Source organism: Oreochromis aureus, linkage group 16, assembly GCF_013358895.1.
Source record: "Oreochromis aureus strain Israel breed Guangdong linkage group 16, ZZ_aureus, whole genome shotgun sequence".
NCBI lineage: Eukaryota > Metazoa > Chordata > Actinopteri > Cichliformes > Cichlidae > Oreochromis > Oreochromis aureus.
Window position 1 is genome coordinate 14,967,174 of NC_052957.1, and position 16,900 is coordinate 14,984,073.

The following is a 16,900-nucleotide window of genomic DNA, read 5'->3' on the forward strand; positions in this document are numbered from 1 at the left end:
CTGCCAGAGGTTTCTTCCTGTTAAAAGGGAGTTTTTGCTCTCCACTGTCACCAAGTGCTTGCTCATAGTGGGGAAGGGTCATGTAATCGTTGGGGTTTCTTTCTAAAATTGTAGGGTCTTTATGTTGTGACACAAAGTGCATTGAGGCTACTGCTATTGTGAATTGGAGCTATATGAATAACAATGATTCAAATAATGAGTCTTGAGTTGACCTCTCCAGATCACAGACCTCATCATTAATGAACCTGTGTAGGTAAATGATTAACATCCAATGGTTCTGCATGGAGTGTTGTTCAGGGTCCCCAACGACACAAGTACTGACACAAAGTGCACAGATGATACGAGTTCCAGTCCAAGTTGTGGTTTTGTCTGGTAGCTCAAAATGTATTCATGTAGTATACAGTTTCTATTACTTAATTATTTTACACACTGATTAAAATAAACAGCTTTGTCTGATAAATTTTGATGAGGAGGCACGCTGAGAAATGTTTTACATTTGTAAAACATCATCTGTGGATGATGTGTGCGAACCCGTTTACCTCAACTACAACAATTTGTTTTCTCATAGAGGAATTAGTTGGTAGAGCAGTGTCGTAAATGATGTTAGCAAGCAAAGCAAATACAGTAATGCTCAAAAGAGGAAGGAGCAGAAAGAGTATACTGCCATGACTTTGGTTCTGAGCAATGTAGTCAATGACTCTGCTGAGCGCAAGGCCGGAAAGATAAAGCTCTGGTGGGTTAGTAGTTCATGTTTTTAGAGATGACTGATACATTGTTGGCACGCATTTGTTGAAAATTTGCTGTCACACTGTGTGTTATGTGTATGATGTATCTAGAACTTGTTCCACAGGAAATGACTGATGAATGATGAATGCTAGCAGTGAGTGTGATTGTGGTGATCTCTTGTTTGTCCCTTGCTTGCTGTAATGCTTACATTACAGCTGTCTTTGTGTTAATGTAGCAAGGCTGGATTTGTTTTGAGCTTGTAGCCTGGTGGTGTGACTTTATAGCATAAGGTTAAATAAATGTGTCTGTTCCGCTGATGGTGCTGATGAAAAATTCTAAGCAGCTAAAATACTTTTAAAACCTAACTTTTAAATTCTTATGTGAGTGTTTTGATGCCCCTCGGTGACACAACGTGACCTCCTCTTAGGTGACAGGCTTCACTGTAAAAATCTGTTAATGCAACACAGAAAAAGGGGTTGACTCATTCATGTAGCGCTGATGGCTTCAGTGTCAGCGCTTTATTTCCTCTGTCTAACGGACATTAACAGCGTATGCAGAAAGAGCAGCAGAACAGAAACGCAGATGAGTCACGCCAGTTGAAAGTGCGAATGGGAAGATGATAAAGAAAAAAAGATCAGCTTCAGATAAACGGCTCCGGGAAATTCTGCCCCTGTAACTTGTGCAGTTCTGCACAGTCATTTCTTACAAAATTACCCTTGAAATGTAGGGAGAGGAAAACATCCCATCTTTCTGTCAAAGTCATGAATGATGCTCAGTCAGTGAAAAAGTTTATTGACCCACTGACATCACATTCTGTATATATAATAAATAGTGCAAAAAGAGACAACACAATGCAGTATGAGGAAAACACAAAACAGTTTTCGATACATCAAACATATATTTAAATGATGGCGGGCTTAAAATTAAAAGTAGGTCTTACTTTGTTTAAAATTCTATATTATATGTGAGATCAGAAACCAGAAATTGCACACGGTGATATGCTTTTCTATCTGCTTTCTGTCCCTTTTTGTGTCTTCATAGAGAAGCAGATAAGACACAATACAGAACATATAAATAATAATAACATTCTAATTTCAGTATTTCTTTTTCAGTAATTATAGAAAAACATACCTCATATTTTTACAGAAATAAAAACTGAAGACTTGCACATTTTGCCAAGAGAGCAACAGGCTACTGTACATAGCTTATTTTCAGAGGCAACACTGCTGATACTACATATTATTCAGTCATTCTGACAATAAGTGCTTTCATACTGCAAAATAGGCCAAAACTGATACCCAGCACAGATATTGAAGTATGTCACTTGCCTCTGAAACTAAAAACATGAACATATGGACAGGATGTGAATGAAAAGCCTCAGTGTATCACAGTTTCACATTCACTACACCGATTGTTCAGATTATTTCAACCCACAGCTTGAAATAAGGAATCACTTCGCATGATTTCAAACACACATGCAAGCACACCTACACATGTATGCACAAATCGTGTGCAGATTCAGATTTCTGCACTTCCTCTAAGTCTGTTTATGTCGAGGCTCTGTAGGCCATGTTAGACGGTGGTGCTAGTGATGCTAATGTGAACCCATATTCAAACTGTGCTCCCCTTGTGTGGTATGTAAAAGTAATCAGCATCATGTTGCGCTACATTTGCACCTTCGGCAGCTTTTTTTGCAAAAAAATTTTTTTAACCTAATGCAAAAATAAGTCAGGTTTATATAAAAACAGTGGATTTGAATTATATATAGGTTTTTGTTTAGATGTTTTATTTTACATTTATCGGATAATTGCTCATTTTTGTTCAGCAGCAGAAAGCTTTAATATGCAAATAATTTTTTTTAGAAAAAGAATAGAGTAGACATTTATAGATTTTCTTATCTTTATATTAAAAATATGTATTTGTAGTGATTTTTATGGTTAAACAATGTCAGAAATATTTCTTTGTCATAATAAACTTTCATTAGTTCAAGTTGCACACTATATGCTGAAAAACTCTTTTCATGTAGTGATCATTGGCACCAGTGGATGAAAAGTTCATCACTCCATTAGATTTCTTCTGGGCACCATGCTTATAACACCCTTAATTATCCAATTGCTGTGAGTTAATTTTTCATTAAAAAGCCTTGGATGCATTGAGCTAAAGATGATCTTTTAGTTGTAAGCTTAGTAGTGCTTTGTGTACATGAGTACCGGTCAAGCAGAAGCACTTCTGATTAACAGGGAAAATCTGTATCTGTGTCTGTCATTAAAAACAGTCAAACCAGCTGTTTTGTTTCGTTTAAATCCAGTATCCTACAAGATTGTCATTTAGCACATTAACTACCCAGCAATACTGTATTGGCTACAAGATATGGCACAAATATCAATGTGCAACTTCAAGCTTTGGGCACTTTTGATACTGAGGTAGCAAAATAATCTATTTATACATCAAACACGACTTATTTAAAATGGCTCTTCCTACTAAGAGTTTAGCTGTTTGGTTAAAATGTTGCTTCACAAGGTGTCTAAGTGCAAAGCTTTCAAAAACTATAATACTTTGGCACCAACGACGACACGATGAAGCTCTCCGACGGTGTGGTTGTGTCCCAAGGAGGGTGGTCTCGGGCAGTAAGAGAGGTCAATTATTTTACACCAGCGCCAGCACCGGTGCCGATCTGCAGAGCAACAAATCTAACTATTCTTTGATGTCCTTGATAACGGATAGCTGAGACAAGGTCTTCTTGACCCGCAGAGCAGTCAGTCGCGCAGCAGAGTTGGCGTACCAGCACTCCCTCATCAGCTTGCCCATCACACGCAGAGCCTGGTGTAGCAACGAGATGAGGTGACGTTATAAGTTACAAAACCCAGAAAATCAGAGGTCAGGCTGCAGTGTGTACTGGAATAACAAATATCAAACATCTAATGTGAACAGTTACACTGGTAACTAAACATGCAATCCAACCTCTTTGATTGACTCTGTAGAAATATCTTTGCAGCCTTTGCAGTGGTAGTAATAGTTTTTGGTGGCTAAAATTGAATACAGTGGTGTGTCAGAATAACGCCCAATTCTCTTCTGTCAGGAAGTGGTTTAACAAGAAATGAGATCTGAGACAAAGAAGTCTCAGACCTCACCCTGTTCTGTCAATCACTTTTAGCCCATTACCCGAGGCCTTGAAGCTAACCAGTGCTATGTGTGTCATCCCTCCAGTGCTGTCCTGACTTCTTAAATATCACGTTTTCTGTACGTTTAAAAAAGCTTTTCCACTTTCATATGGCTGTAATATGTATATATTTTAATCACCAAGTTTCGTGATGATATCTGTGACGATAGTAAACAGTGTCCACTGCAGTGCAACTCCCCCAGAACGGCAAGGGCTATACTACAACTTTGATGTTTTTTAATACAACATGCTGACATCAGCCTATCAAGGTCAAATGCTTAGCCAACCATGGTACTCGTGTCCTCCAAGGCCTAGCATATTGTTTGAAAGTTTAAAGACGATCCATAAAAATTGTGGGTAATAAAAAGCTCTTACTGAGTTTGAAACTTGGTGCCTTGACCCGATTTTTCCCAAAATGAAATCAGCTCGAGTTGTTATTGGTATCTAATATCACACAAAATTTGAAAACAATACCTTGAAAACTGTTGACATTAGACTGCAAGCAAACAGACAAATATATATGATAATATACCCCCTCCCTTTGGGGTAGAATAAAGAAATCTCCTTCAAACTGGCAAAACACAGAAAAATTATGGTACATTTATTGACCTGTGGATAAGACTGAGGTAGTAGTTTGTGGCCACAGTGCATCAAGCATGTAGGGCGATAGCTATTGCCTATAACCTCAATAGCTGTTACCTGAGCTCCTTATGTATAAAGTTGGGACAACAGACTAATCTTCGACAGCCGCCTCAGCTTAAATAAGCATGTCACCTCAGCTGTGCAGCTTGGTTTGCAGCTTACAAGACTCAATAAGGTCTGCTCAGTTTTATCTAGATAAAATCTAGAGACAGTCATATACATGCTTTAAGCTCCTCTAGATTATCTTACTGCATTTCTCAGTTCACACTAAAGCATATTTCAGATCTCCTGACATCAATTGCTCGTGACTGTGACATCTATCACTCTGGAAACAGTTAGAAAGCCATTTCTAAGGCATTAGGACTCCAGAAAATCATGGTATTTACTTGGGTTATCGTTGTCTAATAATAATTTTTTTGATGATCTAAAACATGTAAGTGTAAAAAAATGCTAAAAAAGTCAGAAATAAAGACTTTTTCACAAACTATATATAAATGAAGTTTACAAAGTTTAATACTACTGTCAGGTGCACTCTTACGCACAAAAGTTTGTTCATGTAATTTGTTCAGTTTTAAACATGCTCATGCTTATATACAGCTATTTCATACACTATAAAGTTTCCTATGTGGTTAGAGGCTGTTGGTTCACTGATGCTCGGTTTGGTGCTAAACTGTGACTAATCATGCTTTATGTCACCATGACTACAGTAACTGCAGGAACATTGAACAGAACCACAAAATATTGGCTTTAATAACGAATTAGCATCGCTGGCTCTTTGACAGCTATCTCACATAACGACACATCAGATTTCTGTCTCACCTCACAGCTCTGCCACTGATTGGGTATGCTGGGTCTGAGCTTCTGATCGCAAACCACTTTCCTCATGTCCTCAATGGATGGATCTGAAGGCACCATGTCATAATAAGGCAGCTGAAAATCCTCATGAAGTCCTGTGAAAATGGCAAAAACAAAAAAGCATTTTGTTTATTGTCTGGGTTTACTTCATGACGTTTATGAACAACTTGACTAATTATGTGCAGTGTGCTGTGAAATATAAGCAAAGATCTAGTGTTTCTGGGAGAATTACAGTTTCATGTATGCACTCTTCTTGAAGCAGTGCATGCTTTTCCTTTTTGTCTATCATTATATACTGTGGTGATACTCAGTGTAATGCTTTAAATATGGCAGCGTATGTGCAAGTAATACTTGCGAGCCACAAGTTCAGGCCTTAGTTAATGATGTTAATACGGTTACACAGGTCTGAGTGTGAGCACAGGTGCTCCACAAGCCTTCTGTTTACACGGAGCAGCCAATCAGAGGTGAGATAGGTTAAAGGAAGAGGAGCTGTAGCGGCTCGTTGCAGACAGTCTGCACTGAGAGTCAGTATAAGATTTTTTTTTAACTGTGTATTATGCAAAGCAAGTCTCTCACAGTCGCTCCCAAAATAAAAGTATTGTTTTGGAAATTTGCATGAAACTAGTGGTAGCGTGTATGTATGTGTGCGTAGTTTGAAATACCCCTATCAGAGCATCTTCTGGCCAGTTCCCAGAACACCAGGCCTAATGAATAGATATCCGCCCGCTTAAATGACTCAAAGGTGTTTATATTGATTGTCTCATCCAGGATTTCTGGAGCCATGTACCTGCAGAGGACAGAATGATTACTGTCTAATGAAATAAAAAGCCCAGTACCTCTTGCAGTATATACTTTAATCAATTTGTTTGTGTGGGTTGGCTTCAAAACTTTGTCCCCCAAGTTCTAAAAATGTGAAACCACAGGTCACATCACCCTCGTCAAAACCAGCAGAACATATAAGCTGCAGGACATGTATCCATCTTCATTGCTGAAGACAGCAGAGATTCAAGAGCTGATTCAAGTGCTGCTCTCGTAGGAATGTTTGCCACTTTTTAAAAGGACAAATATATCATCTCTAAAAGAAAACTCAGCACTCAAGCCTTATAGACTGACCAAAAACAAGTCCACAACCACTAGGAGTCGCCAAAGTCTAAATGCTTGAGAATGGTCTGCTGCTAAATAAATACATTTGTTTTTGTGCTGTTTATAGTTGCATCACTCCTGTTTGTTCTCTCACACCAAATAAATTGAGATTTCGTGACTTTTACTCAGCATTTTTCTCAAACGGGCTGTGTGAACTGTGTACACAGACACTACATGATGATGTCTCCTCTACAAAGAGTATTATTTATGCATCAAGCAGGGGGGAAAGCTGTTCTACACACGTGTTTCTGCACTTTTGACCTCTTTAGACTTTGTCCTTTCCTCCATGCATCTTGGAAATAGGTGAAGCTGTGCCAGAAACGCCTTGTGCAATGTGTACACACACGGCTAATATTACTCTCTAAATAAACAAGGCCAGTTATTCCAGCATGACACCTGGAGGGCCTTATTTGTGAGTGTGGGTTCTGCATTTCTTGCTGAAACCAAAACCAAAGATGCTGGCTTCCTCTTAATGTTTAAGGGCCAATTAATAGTATTACTTTCAAACACACCGACAAGAGAGAACAACTCAAAATGACGAATAACGTTTAAAGAACACGGAAGTGATTTCGGCTTAAAGGCACTTCAGTTTAATTTCACATTTCTGTTTTGTGTGTGTTTTTTGTATTGTGACATAAATCCAACCTCTTAGTTCCCACTCTGTGGTTGGATGGTATGTCTATGGTGTTTGTGCTGGAGTCGAGTTTCACGGCCAAACCCAAATCTGCAATCACCGCCGTCCCGTTCTTCTTCACTAAGACATTTTTAGACTTTAGGTCTCTGTGAGCAATGGCTGGCTTCCCTAGAAGCAAGAAAGTAACAATTAAGGTTATTCTGGAAGCCCAAAAATGTTCTTTATATTACAGCAAATATTTTGGGTCTTTTAGAGATGGATGAAATTGAGGATCATTTTCCAGCCTTAATGTCATAAAATGTCACCTTATCATATCACAGCAGGTTTTGCCTTGTGGTTACACTGTAGCGCTGAGTTGACTAGCAAATTAATGGTCAGTCAATGGAAATTTTTTATATATATAAAATATCGCATTGAGATATAGGAAGCACATGGCCAAAATACATTTGCTCCTTTTAATAAGATTAAAGGATATATATATATTAAAGGAAATGGAACACCCTTTGAGCTTCTCTGATATGACTTCACTGTCCTAGAATTCAAGTTCTTTATTTACTAAGCACATTCATACCCTGTGTGCCAATGATTTCCATGTGGAGATGTGCCAGCCCACTGGCTATGGACAGAGCAAGAATAATCATGCCTTCCACTGAGACCGTGTGCCTGTTCAGGTAATCATACAGGGAGCCGTGCTCATGGTACTCTGACACCAACCAGAGCTGAGTCCATGAGCCGTTATCTGCAAAAAGGCAGCAAATGACAACGTTATATGTTGGTGAATTTATTTCACAGCTTAATTTGTGAATACATTTGTATTTAGTGCCTAGTTGTAAGACCTTTGTTATCAGCAGCAATAAAGCCCAGGATGTTTTCGTGCCTGAGCATGACAGTCTGATAGATCTCAGCTTCACGGAACCACGAGCGCTCGTCCCTGGAAGAGAAGATCTTAACTGCCACGTCCTCGCCCCTCCACTTGCCCCGCCACACCTCACCGTATCGACCTTTTCCGATGGTCTCCTGCAGGACGATGGTTCGAGCTATGGTTCGCTGGACCAGCAGTGGCAGCCCTGCAAGACGCATACGGGAAGAGAAGAGCAGTGGTTTTGTCTCAGCAGATCATAGCTGGAGGAATCAACAAAATGTGTGCAATTACTGGATTATACTTGTACCACAATGGTCACAATCTGGGCCACTGTGTCAGTAACCATGTGACAAGTTCAAGCAGTTCTCTCACCTGATCCTGAACCAGAAGTGCTCATGTCATATATCAGATCTTTGAGACTTTTGTCAGGTGACATTAGCATCTGATCATCCAGAGGCTCCTCCGGGTCCTGCTTGTGGGATCGCCTGTAGGCACAACGGTGGCCCTGCACAACAAAGACGCCTAGCAGGATCCCTACACACAGCAAGCAGGAGGGCACCAGGATCACCACGATGAGCTGCAGCCTGCTCCAGCCGGGTTCTTCTGAAGGCCTCTCTGAACAACAACGCAGCCAATATTATTAGTGTGTAGTGCTTTTCTAACATTCCTAGTACTTTTTTTTAGGCTCAATAATCAGTAGAACAGGGGAAGATTTGCAACTGTGTTTAATGGTCTAAGGTTCCTGCTGTGTCTGCTGCACACCCTGGTGGTTACTAGAAAACATGGCAACAGCATAGGGGGCAATTAGCACAACTCAACACATCAGTGTTACATAAAACTCCAGCTAGCATAGATGAGTCAGCTTTTTCAGACTTTTAGAAAAGCTCAGCAAAATTAAAACGCCACTTATTCTGCAGTCCTAAACTTTAGATAGGTGAAAATTGAACATTTGGCAGATGCAATGTTTTCTTGTTTTTCCAGCGTGTCTGAAAATTTTCATCACTGCCTGTGAGTGTCATTAATCAAAAAAGGAATAAAGATATTGAATCTTTTAGTGCCAGCAAGCTTTCACTCCTCAAAAAATACGTGCCGTGAACTAATCAGCAACAGGTGCACCGTCAGACCTCGCAATTAAAGATATGGGCTTGGCAAAACAAAATAACTTGACGTTTCTGTCCCTGACCTTCATTCTGTCTGTGGGTGGCCAGGGGAAAACCTGGACACAAACAAAAACAGGTGAGCGGGTGGGCACTGTGATAATAAGAGATTTAGAGACATGCTGGCAAAATAATGTGCTGTCACTGCTGCATTACTACCATGACCTAGTGCTAAAATTGTTTGGTCTGGGGAAATAAAGAGGGAGAATTCTGTAACGATTATTTGGCCAACTTCAGGATTGCAGGAGCTACAACTAACTCTTTCAACATATATGTGCACATGTGGGTACTGTAATAAAAAAAATAAAGGTTTGAAAAAACCCTAAGTCCCCAAAGGATGAAATGTCCTCACCAAGCGATCCTAAAATGTGCAACATCTGCAGATGGCCCAATGTGCAAAGCAACACATTGTGAACTAAACCACAGTTTCTTAAGACATCTTTAGCCTTTTACCTAAATACAGATCCTGCCATGTGTCCAACTTGTGCTCAGCAGATATGGTGCAAAACAAGACCTTACTCTCCTCTGGCTTATAAGACCTTCTACACACTCTTTTTTTTCCCTCTTAGGTGACTCGGGTCATCTCAAAGCTCATATCTGCTTTTAAACTGTTTACTACAGCTAAGAGAGGTTTGGAAATTAGGTACAAAGGAACATAAAGTATCCCTTCCCGTGTGTTGAAAAACTCTAAAGTAAATTGTACAGCTACACAAACCACTAAACACTACCTAGCACTTAAATGTCTGAGTATAGAAATGCATGGAAGTCAAAGCGAGGTCATGAATTCTTTACGTATAAAAAAAACTCCACAGCTAAACGGATGAGCTGATATGTAGCAAAGCAGTGGAACAGATTGATTGCGCTGTCCTCATTCACAGTCAGCACCATCATGGCCTCGGGGCACTGCCCCAACCACTCTCATTAAAAATCTGCAGCATCAGACACTTCAGCACCAAACATATGAATATGATCATATATTCGTTTTGTTTCTCACTGACCATCTATACCTTTCTGCTTGCAAATTGGAAACAATCAGTATGGAATCCATTAGGAAATCAACTGATAATCTGCAGTATTTTTAATAAAGAACAAACCATTTCAGTAATTTTTTAGCCAGCTGCATATACAAAGGTGTGAGTAATCCTTCTCTGCATTAAGCCCAACTTCCACCCGACAGACCCATGAGAGGCTTTTGGGACTACATGCCTGACAAAGTATTTATTTATAAATCAGGCGAGGGAGGGGGAGGATCACTAACTGACGTCCCATAGCCTCTGCCAGATTTGTTATGTCACAGGATCTAGAAGGATCAGCATCCACCTCGTCTAGCCGGGACCAGAATGAGTGGGAAATCCCACACAGATTGAGTTGGTGTTGCCGCTGAGTGAATACTACTGAAGCAGTGGAACATTAAAAGACTGTCTGAGGGGCTGAATGCATTTTTCCTTTATTTCAGTTTTCCAATATCCGCAAACTGTTTATATATAAATCTATTCATGTTTGTATCCACTATCAGAGTTTATATAGGGCGGAGTACACCCTGGACAAGTTGCCCATTGCAGGTCTAACCCAAACATACAGACAAGCATTTACAGTCATACCCACCGCTAATTTAGAACGACAGGCTAACCTAACATACATGTCTTTGGAGACTGGGAGGAAGCCAGAGTATCCGGAGTAAACTCGCACAAGCGCACATGCAAACTGCACACAGAGAGGCCCCAGCAGGCCAGGTGGTCTCGCCACATGCTGCTGCATTACCGCACTGTGCACTGTTTATATACATCTCTGTACTATTTCTGCTTCAAAACACAACCAAAAAATAGTAAAGGCAAATAGACACAGCGGCCTCAGGTCAGTAGCATCGCGTGGGCTGTACCTGGGTATAGGTGCAGGGTCTCGTTGTTGCAGAAGTCAGTGAAGCAACAGTTCCTTTTGGAGACATTTCTGGAGCTGTAGCAGAAGACCTGGCCTTTCATCTCAGAGGGGGACAGGCAGGACTTCACTGCCTCCTCCTTCCCATCGATCAGCATCACAGAGTTCCAGCAGGCGCCGTCTGCTGCTGTCTCACAGGTGTTGTTGGCACACAGCTGGCACACACACTTCAAACCTGAAAGACATTGAGATTTGGTGATTTTTGCCTTCAGACACTTTACAGCTGACAGCAGTTACTGTACTTCATTTATCTGTGAGTGACTGAGGGGGATTGGGGGGGAGGACAATATACTGACTCGCGTGAACAGTGGTTTTTAACTCTTTAGTAGCAGGATGCTCCTGTTACATAATGATGTCTATGCTCTTAAATGGATGGAGATGGAGGAACCAGATTAATGCCTCTTAGTTTAACACCCACATAATCTTGTGTTCTACTTGGAGCTGTTGTCATGCTTTGTTCCATAAGCCACTCAGTGTCTGATAAGCAAGAGTGCACTGCCTGCTCACAAGAAAGAAAAACAAATAGCTTTAAAAATTGCTAATTATTTAATTGTGTGCGGTGTTTTTTATGGCGCCTTCAGTTTTTAAGCTAAAGGTCTCCACAGCCTTATCCTGGAAATTGTAATATTTTGTAACAAGTATCACCCATTCATAAATTTTTTTATAGACACTGATGGCTGATCCTGAAATGTAATTATCAACAGCTAAGTGTCCTTTGACAATACCTTACATCTTGTTTTCATTTAAGTACAATGGCTTCACAGTTTCCAGTCATGACTGCTGTATGTATGCAATATTTATTTTACTTACTGTACTCTGTAATAATCTTAAGCCATCCTTCACTGCCTTAATTTGGATCCACCACGCCATAAGACCTGTTGTCAGAATGGCGTCTTTACAGCCACCCTTCCACTGAGACCATTTGTGATGAATCTGCAGTGGACAGCAGATGGATCAACTGAAGGACCAGATGCATCTCGCAGGTTCTGCATCAGGTCTTAGCTGGATTTTTTCATATTTCTTTAGGACATAAATTTCAGATACTGTCCATCTACTGTAGATATTTTTAGCCCTACCATTTCTTCATTTGTCCTCCACTTGTCCAATTTTTATAGAATTTGTAAGGGCACTCTGAATACAATGCTGAGATGTGTCAAGTCTTCTGCTGATAACTCTTTGGAATTGGTGGTGCAAAAAATACTTTATGCTCTTTTTGTACATTCAACTAAATAAATGGGAATAATTTCTGCCTTTTTGACATGATACGAAGTTGCCTGTTATAATTGCCTGGATAAACAGTAGTTCCTTCACTTAGTCGCCTTTTTATACCTAAATATAGATCAGTGTCAAAAACAAACAAACAAAAAATCTGAAAATGGTTGGATACAGGACTGGATGGAAAACAAGTGAAAAAGCATCCAATGTCCAAACCTGGAGACCAGTTTTCTAAAAATACAATAAAGTCTGGCTCATTGGAAGCAAAATATTAAGAAATTAGCTTAATCAGCTGTATTTTTATGGGGTTTTTTGTTGTGTGCTTTTTAAAAAAAAATCTTATCAATCATAAATTCATTGATACGTAGCGATATCAGAAATCAATCCCCGTTTATTCCAGACTCTTGTTTTTTTCTGCTCCATCACGAATCTCCTGGAAAGCTGATCAATTTTATATTGACTTTGCGTTTTGTACTAAATCTGGACCCACATTGCTCACTTGGCTCAGTTCCCATGAGGTTATGTGGTACCTAAACTCTGGAAGAGCCAAAGTATAAAAAGGGGATTTAAACAAATATCATTACATAACAAAATAATATCTTTATAAACATAATCTTTATTTTCAACATCTTATAGCCTAACCATTAAAGTGCGAAAATGTTCAGCCCACAGTAGACAGTGGTGGACGGTCTAAAAGGAGAAGTTTCTGAAAAATTCAATTAGAGTATATTTTTCCTCCAGCCTGCTGTGCTGTTCATTCAGGTGGTTTTGATGTGAGCTGCCCAGTTTTGGACATGTTGGCTGTAATGTCTGGCTTCTCTCTGAGCATAATGGAACAAAATGCCACTCACCTTGTGGTGACTAAGGTGCCAAAAAAGTGTTCGACAAACAGAGAACTGATGTCTCTTTTTTCCAGAACAAGAAAAAGAAATACAACCACAAATCTTGCTTTGACCAGTGTCATGTAACAACTATTTTCTTCCCACAGTCTACAACCACTAAAACAAGCGCGCAGCTAGCTAATTATAGCTCTGCTGAGAGAAGACATCATTAATGTTTACATCCCATAATGCTCTCATCACGAGTACATGAATCCTTCTGCAGAGTGACAGGGATGGCAGGTGTAGTTGGGAAGAAAGGAAATATCTCCTGCATGAAAGTGCTCACAGATGGCAAAGATTAAAGATTTTTTTTTGACCTTGTCATGATTTCTGAAAAGAGACATTGCTGCTGTATTTTTTTTTTTTTTTAAATAAAAAAAATAAAGCACTCAGAGACCACGTGTCACCTGATTTTCTGAATTTAAGAGCAGGCAGACATCTCTCCAACCAGCCCCAAAAATGGGGGAACTCACAACAAAACACTCTAAATGGATCAACTGTGAAGGAACGAAGACATAAATTTTATATTCATTATACTGACGGGACATAATCCCCAGTGGACAACTGAGCAGCAATAACTCTTCATCCTTTTGGTCTTTAAATGGGACTGATTGACAGTTAAAAATATGACCAATCTTCTCTTTTAAAGGTTTGTGTAAAGCTCATCTTGGTGAGACAGACCTGCTGACAAAATCAGCACAAAAAAGTTCAGGTGAAGACTATTTGAATACTTTTTGCCTTTTTATAGCATACCTGGGGTTGCTTTGTAACAACCTCTTCAAGGACAATTAAGTTAAAATACACCGAGGTGCGGCGAGAGTTTCCTTTCTTAAAGCTGATGAATGCCTGAGCACTGGTGTGTATTTAATCACTTCTTTTTCTTATTTCAATCTTCTCCATTGTATAACACTGACGGAGACCGAAGGCTTGATTTGAGGATTGTGGGTCTTAAATGGCAAAACTGTTTTTCCAAAATATACATGTTCAAAATCTTGTTGAGAGTTTATAAAAGGTCCAAAAACTTCTAAGTAAAAACAACGGTTTTTACTGGCTTAATTTGTCAAATTAGCAAAAACAAAAATCTAAACTTTTTACAATAAATGACGAGTGCAGTGTAAGAAAGATTTCTTTAGATACACTCTTGAATGGGACTGTGAAACCTCACATAATCTAACATAATAGTTTGACAGGAAACTTGTCTAACCATTTGCCCTCTTTCTAAATCCCCATCCTATGATGATATATAACTACATTTCAAATCTATATTTAATTCTCTCTGTTTGAGGAACTTCATATTACCCCATATTTACTTGATCATAGAGTCAGTAGTAATGCCTCTGCATGCATATTTAAAAAGCTGTGAAAAGAAAACCAACAATTAATCAAAGTTGATTCCACATCCATTCAGTTTTGAAGTGGATCTTTGCTTTGAATCAGTTTTGAAATGACTGTTCGCAGCTTTTAGAGCTTGTTTTGTGACAAACCCTAGAAGGGGCAGCTGAATCTGAGCACTGACAGTAATAAGTACTCTTTTAAATGAAATATTGCGCAAACTCTGCACATGCTGTTCACATTTCTAAATCATTCTCCACAAACTAACAGGTTTGGATAGCCCTGCAGCACCCCTCAATCCTGAAAGAATAATTACTCATTTCCTCAGGCGTCACTACAGTCAGTTACAAATTAATTTTCTCTCTGTGTTGGGGAGTATAACACTGTTATGTGCAGTGTTGTCTTGTTATAACTGTGGACCAAACTCAATAAGTCCCTTTGAACTAATATCTGCACTGATATAACAGAGACAGTGTTTACAATTACAGGAAACAGGCACACACAGAGGGAATATACACTAAAATCACCCCAATGTTACTCAAATAAGGAATCGGTTCACTGCAAAGAATGTAGAAATAGAGACATTTTTACTTTGTTTATTATTCTGGCTTTACTTAAATCTGCATTTAATGAGCCTTGTTAACCTTTTAAGTAGCCCAATTATTCGGATTGAATTCCAGTGTCTAGAAGAATAGCACCGAGGCTTGTAGAATAATTTGGAGGCATTAAGCAATAAGAGGCATTTAGCGCAATTAAGCAATAACTGGTTGTTTTTAAGTTTCACTTAATCATTACATTAAAAATTAAGCTATTACATAGCTAAAGGTGACCCAGAGTGACTAAGAGAGTGCAAGTGGTACAGCTTACCTTAAGTCACCTGTAACCTGTAACCTTAAGTCAGAGAATCTCAGATGAAAAAACTTGTGCTTTTTAATTATTTTCAACAAAATGCATTAGATAAAGATCCTGACATACGAAGTCTGCCAAACAATAGTTTTCATCCAGTTCAACCCACCATCTACTTGCCCCACTGGAAATGTAGTAAAATATGCACTGCAGTCAAACACAGTTTTCCTAAGTTGGAGTTCATGTCTTTCTGTGTACCTGAACCCAGCAGCAGCCAAACAAGCCAGGCTGTGTTTATGAACAAGCACCTGTTCTGTTTTCCAGCTCTGGAGTCGAGTGGCTGCGGGTTCTCCAATTCTTAATGTATTTCATCAATATCAAATGCAGTGTTACAGCACTAGTGCACGTACTTCAAGATGCAGCATGAATGTGGGTGGAAACTATGCATTGTTTTCATCAGTTAACCTGACATCTATTTCCATAATGAACTGTTTGGTCTGTAGAATAAAAGAAAATTGTAAAGCCTTCAATTTAGGATTTCCTACAGCCCAGCTTTCAGCAAATATGTAGTTTTGGGCAACAAGTAGTTCGAAAGCAAAACATATGACAAGAAAAAGTTGCAAATCCCTTTAGAGACACTTGAATTATTACCTCAGTTATCAAGTTATGAGAGTAGCTCCAGGTTATTTTTGACTGATCAACTATCCTTTCAGGGGTGTAGTATGAATTCAATCACAGAAAACAAATAATTAATATTTCTATTTCATATTAAGCTAAACTTTTTAATCCTAGATACAAACAGGCTACAAGATAAATGCTTTAAGGTCTTTGAAATGATATATCACAGCATGTGTACTAAAGCTGACCACATTTATTCCACATATTTTAGCCAAACCTACTTACTGACAGCTTGAAAATACAGTCTTTTAACACCCATACTTCCCCACCGCACACATGCTGTTTGTGGGCGGTAACTTCACTTTCAGACCTTTTTAACAGCAGAAAAATAAGAAAAAGAAATGCTCCACTTTTGATCATATCTATCAACTTCTTCTTTTTTTTATTGCTATAAAGTTGTGTGTGATTTTGAAAAGTCAACTATACTAATTGAGTTAGTGTAGGCGGTCTAAGAACTCATTAAAAACCTTAAAAAACAAGTGGCACAGCTTATTATCATGTTGCACCCTGAGACTGTGTACCTGCAGTCAGCTGGGCGACAGTCAGGAAAATCAACGCCGCTTGAAAGCACTGCTTCCCGGGACGAGTCATGGTAAGAGCCGCATCTGCTCCCTCTCTGACGCACCGCTTACACAGCTACTCTACAGAAAACAGAGCAAATAAACATTGCGGTAAAGTCCGTCGGCCATGCACCCCCGCCACAAACGTCTCCGTCTGTAAACGATCGAGAAACGCAGTTTGCTCCGCCTCTGTTGACTGGACTTTAAGAGGATTAGCGCTGCAGACCTCTGATAAAGACATGTGAATGGGAGCCAGAGAGAAAGTGCGTCGCAC

General features: G+C 39.4%; 1 protein-coding gene across 1 annotated transcript; it reads right to left on the reverse strand.

The window, feature by feature from the left end:
* Positions 1-1,532: 1,532 nt before the first annotated feature.
* On the reverse strand, positions 1,533-16,849 carry LOC116322906 (activin receptor type-1C). Its single transcript, XM_039599712.1, has 9 exons — positions 16,588-16,849; positions 11,059-11,289; positions 8,395-8,637; positions 7,997-8,227; positions 7,732-7,899; positions 7,172-7,328; positions 6,046-6,170; positions 5,348-5,478; positions 1,533-3,546 (listed from the first exon to the last, which is right to left on the reverse strand). Exons 1-9 carry the CDS (start codon positions 16,655-16,657, stop codon positions 3,421-3,423), a joined length of 1,482 nt encoding a protein of 493 aa, XP_039455646.1. The 5' UTR covers positions 16,658-16,849; the 3' UTR covers positions 1,533-3,420.
* Positions 16,850-16,900: the final 51 nt, after the last annotated feature.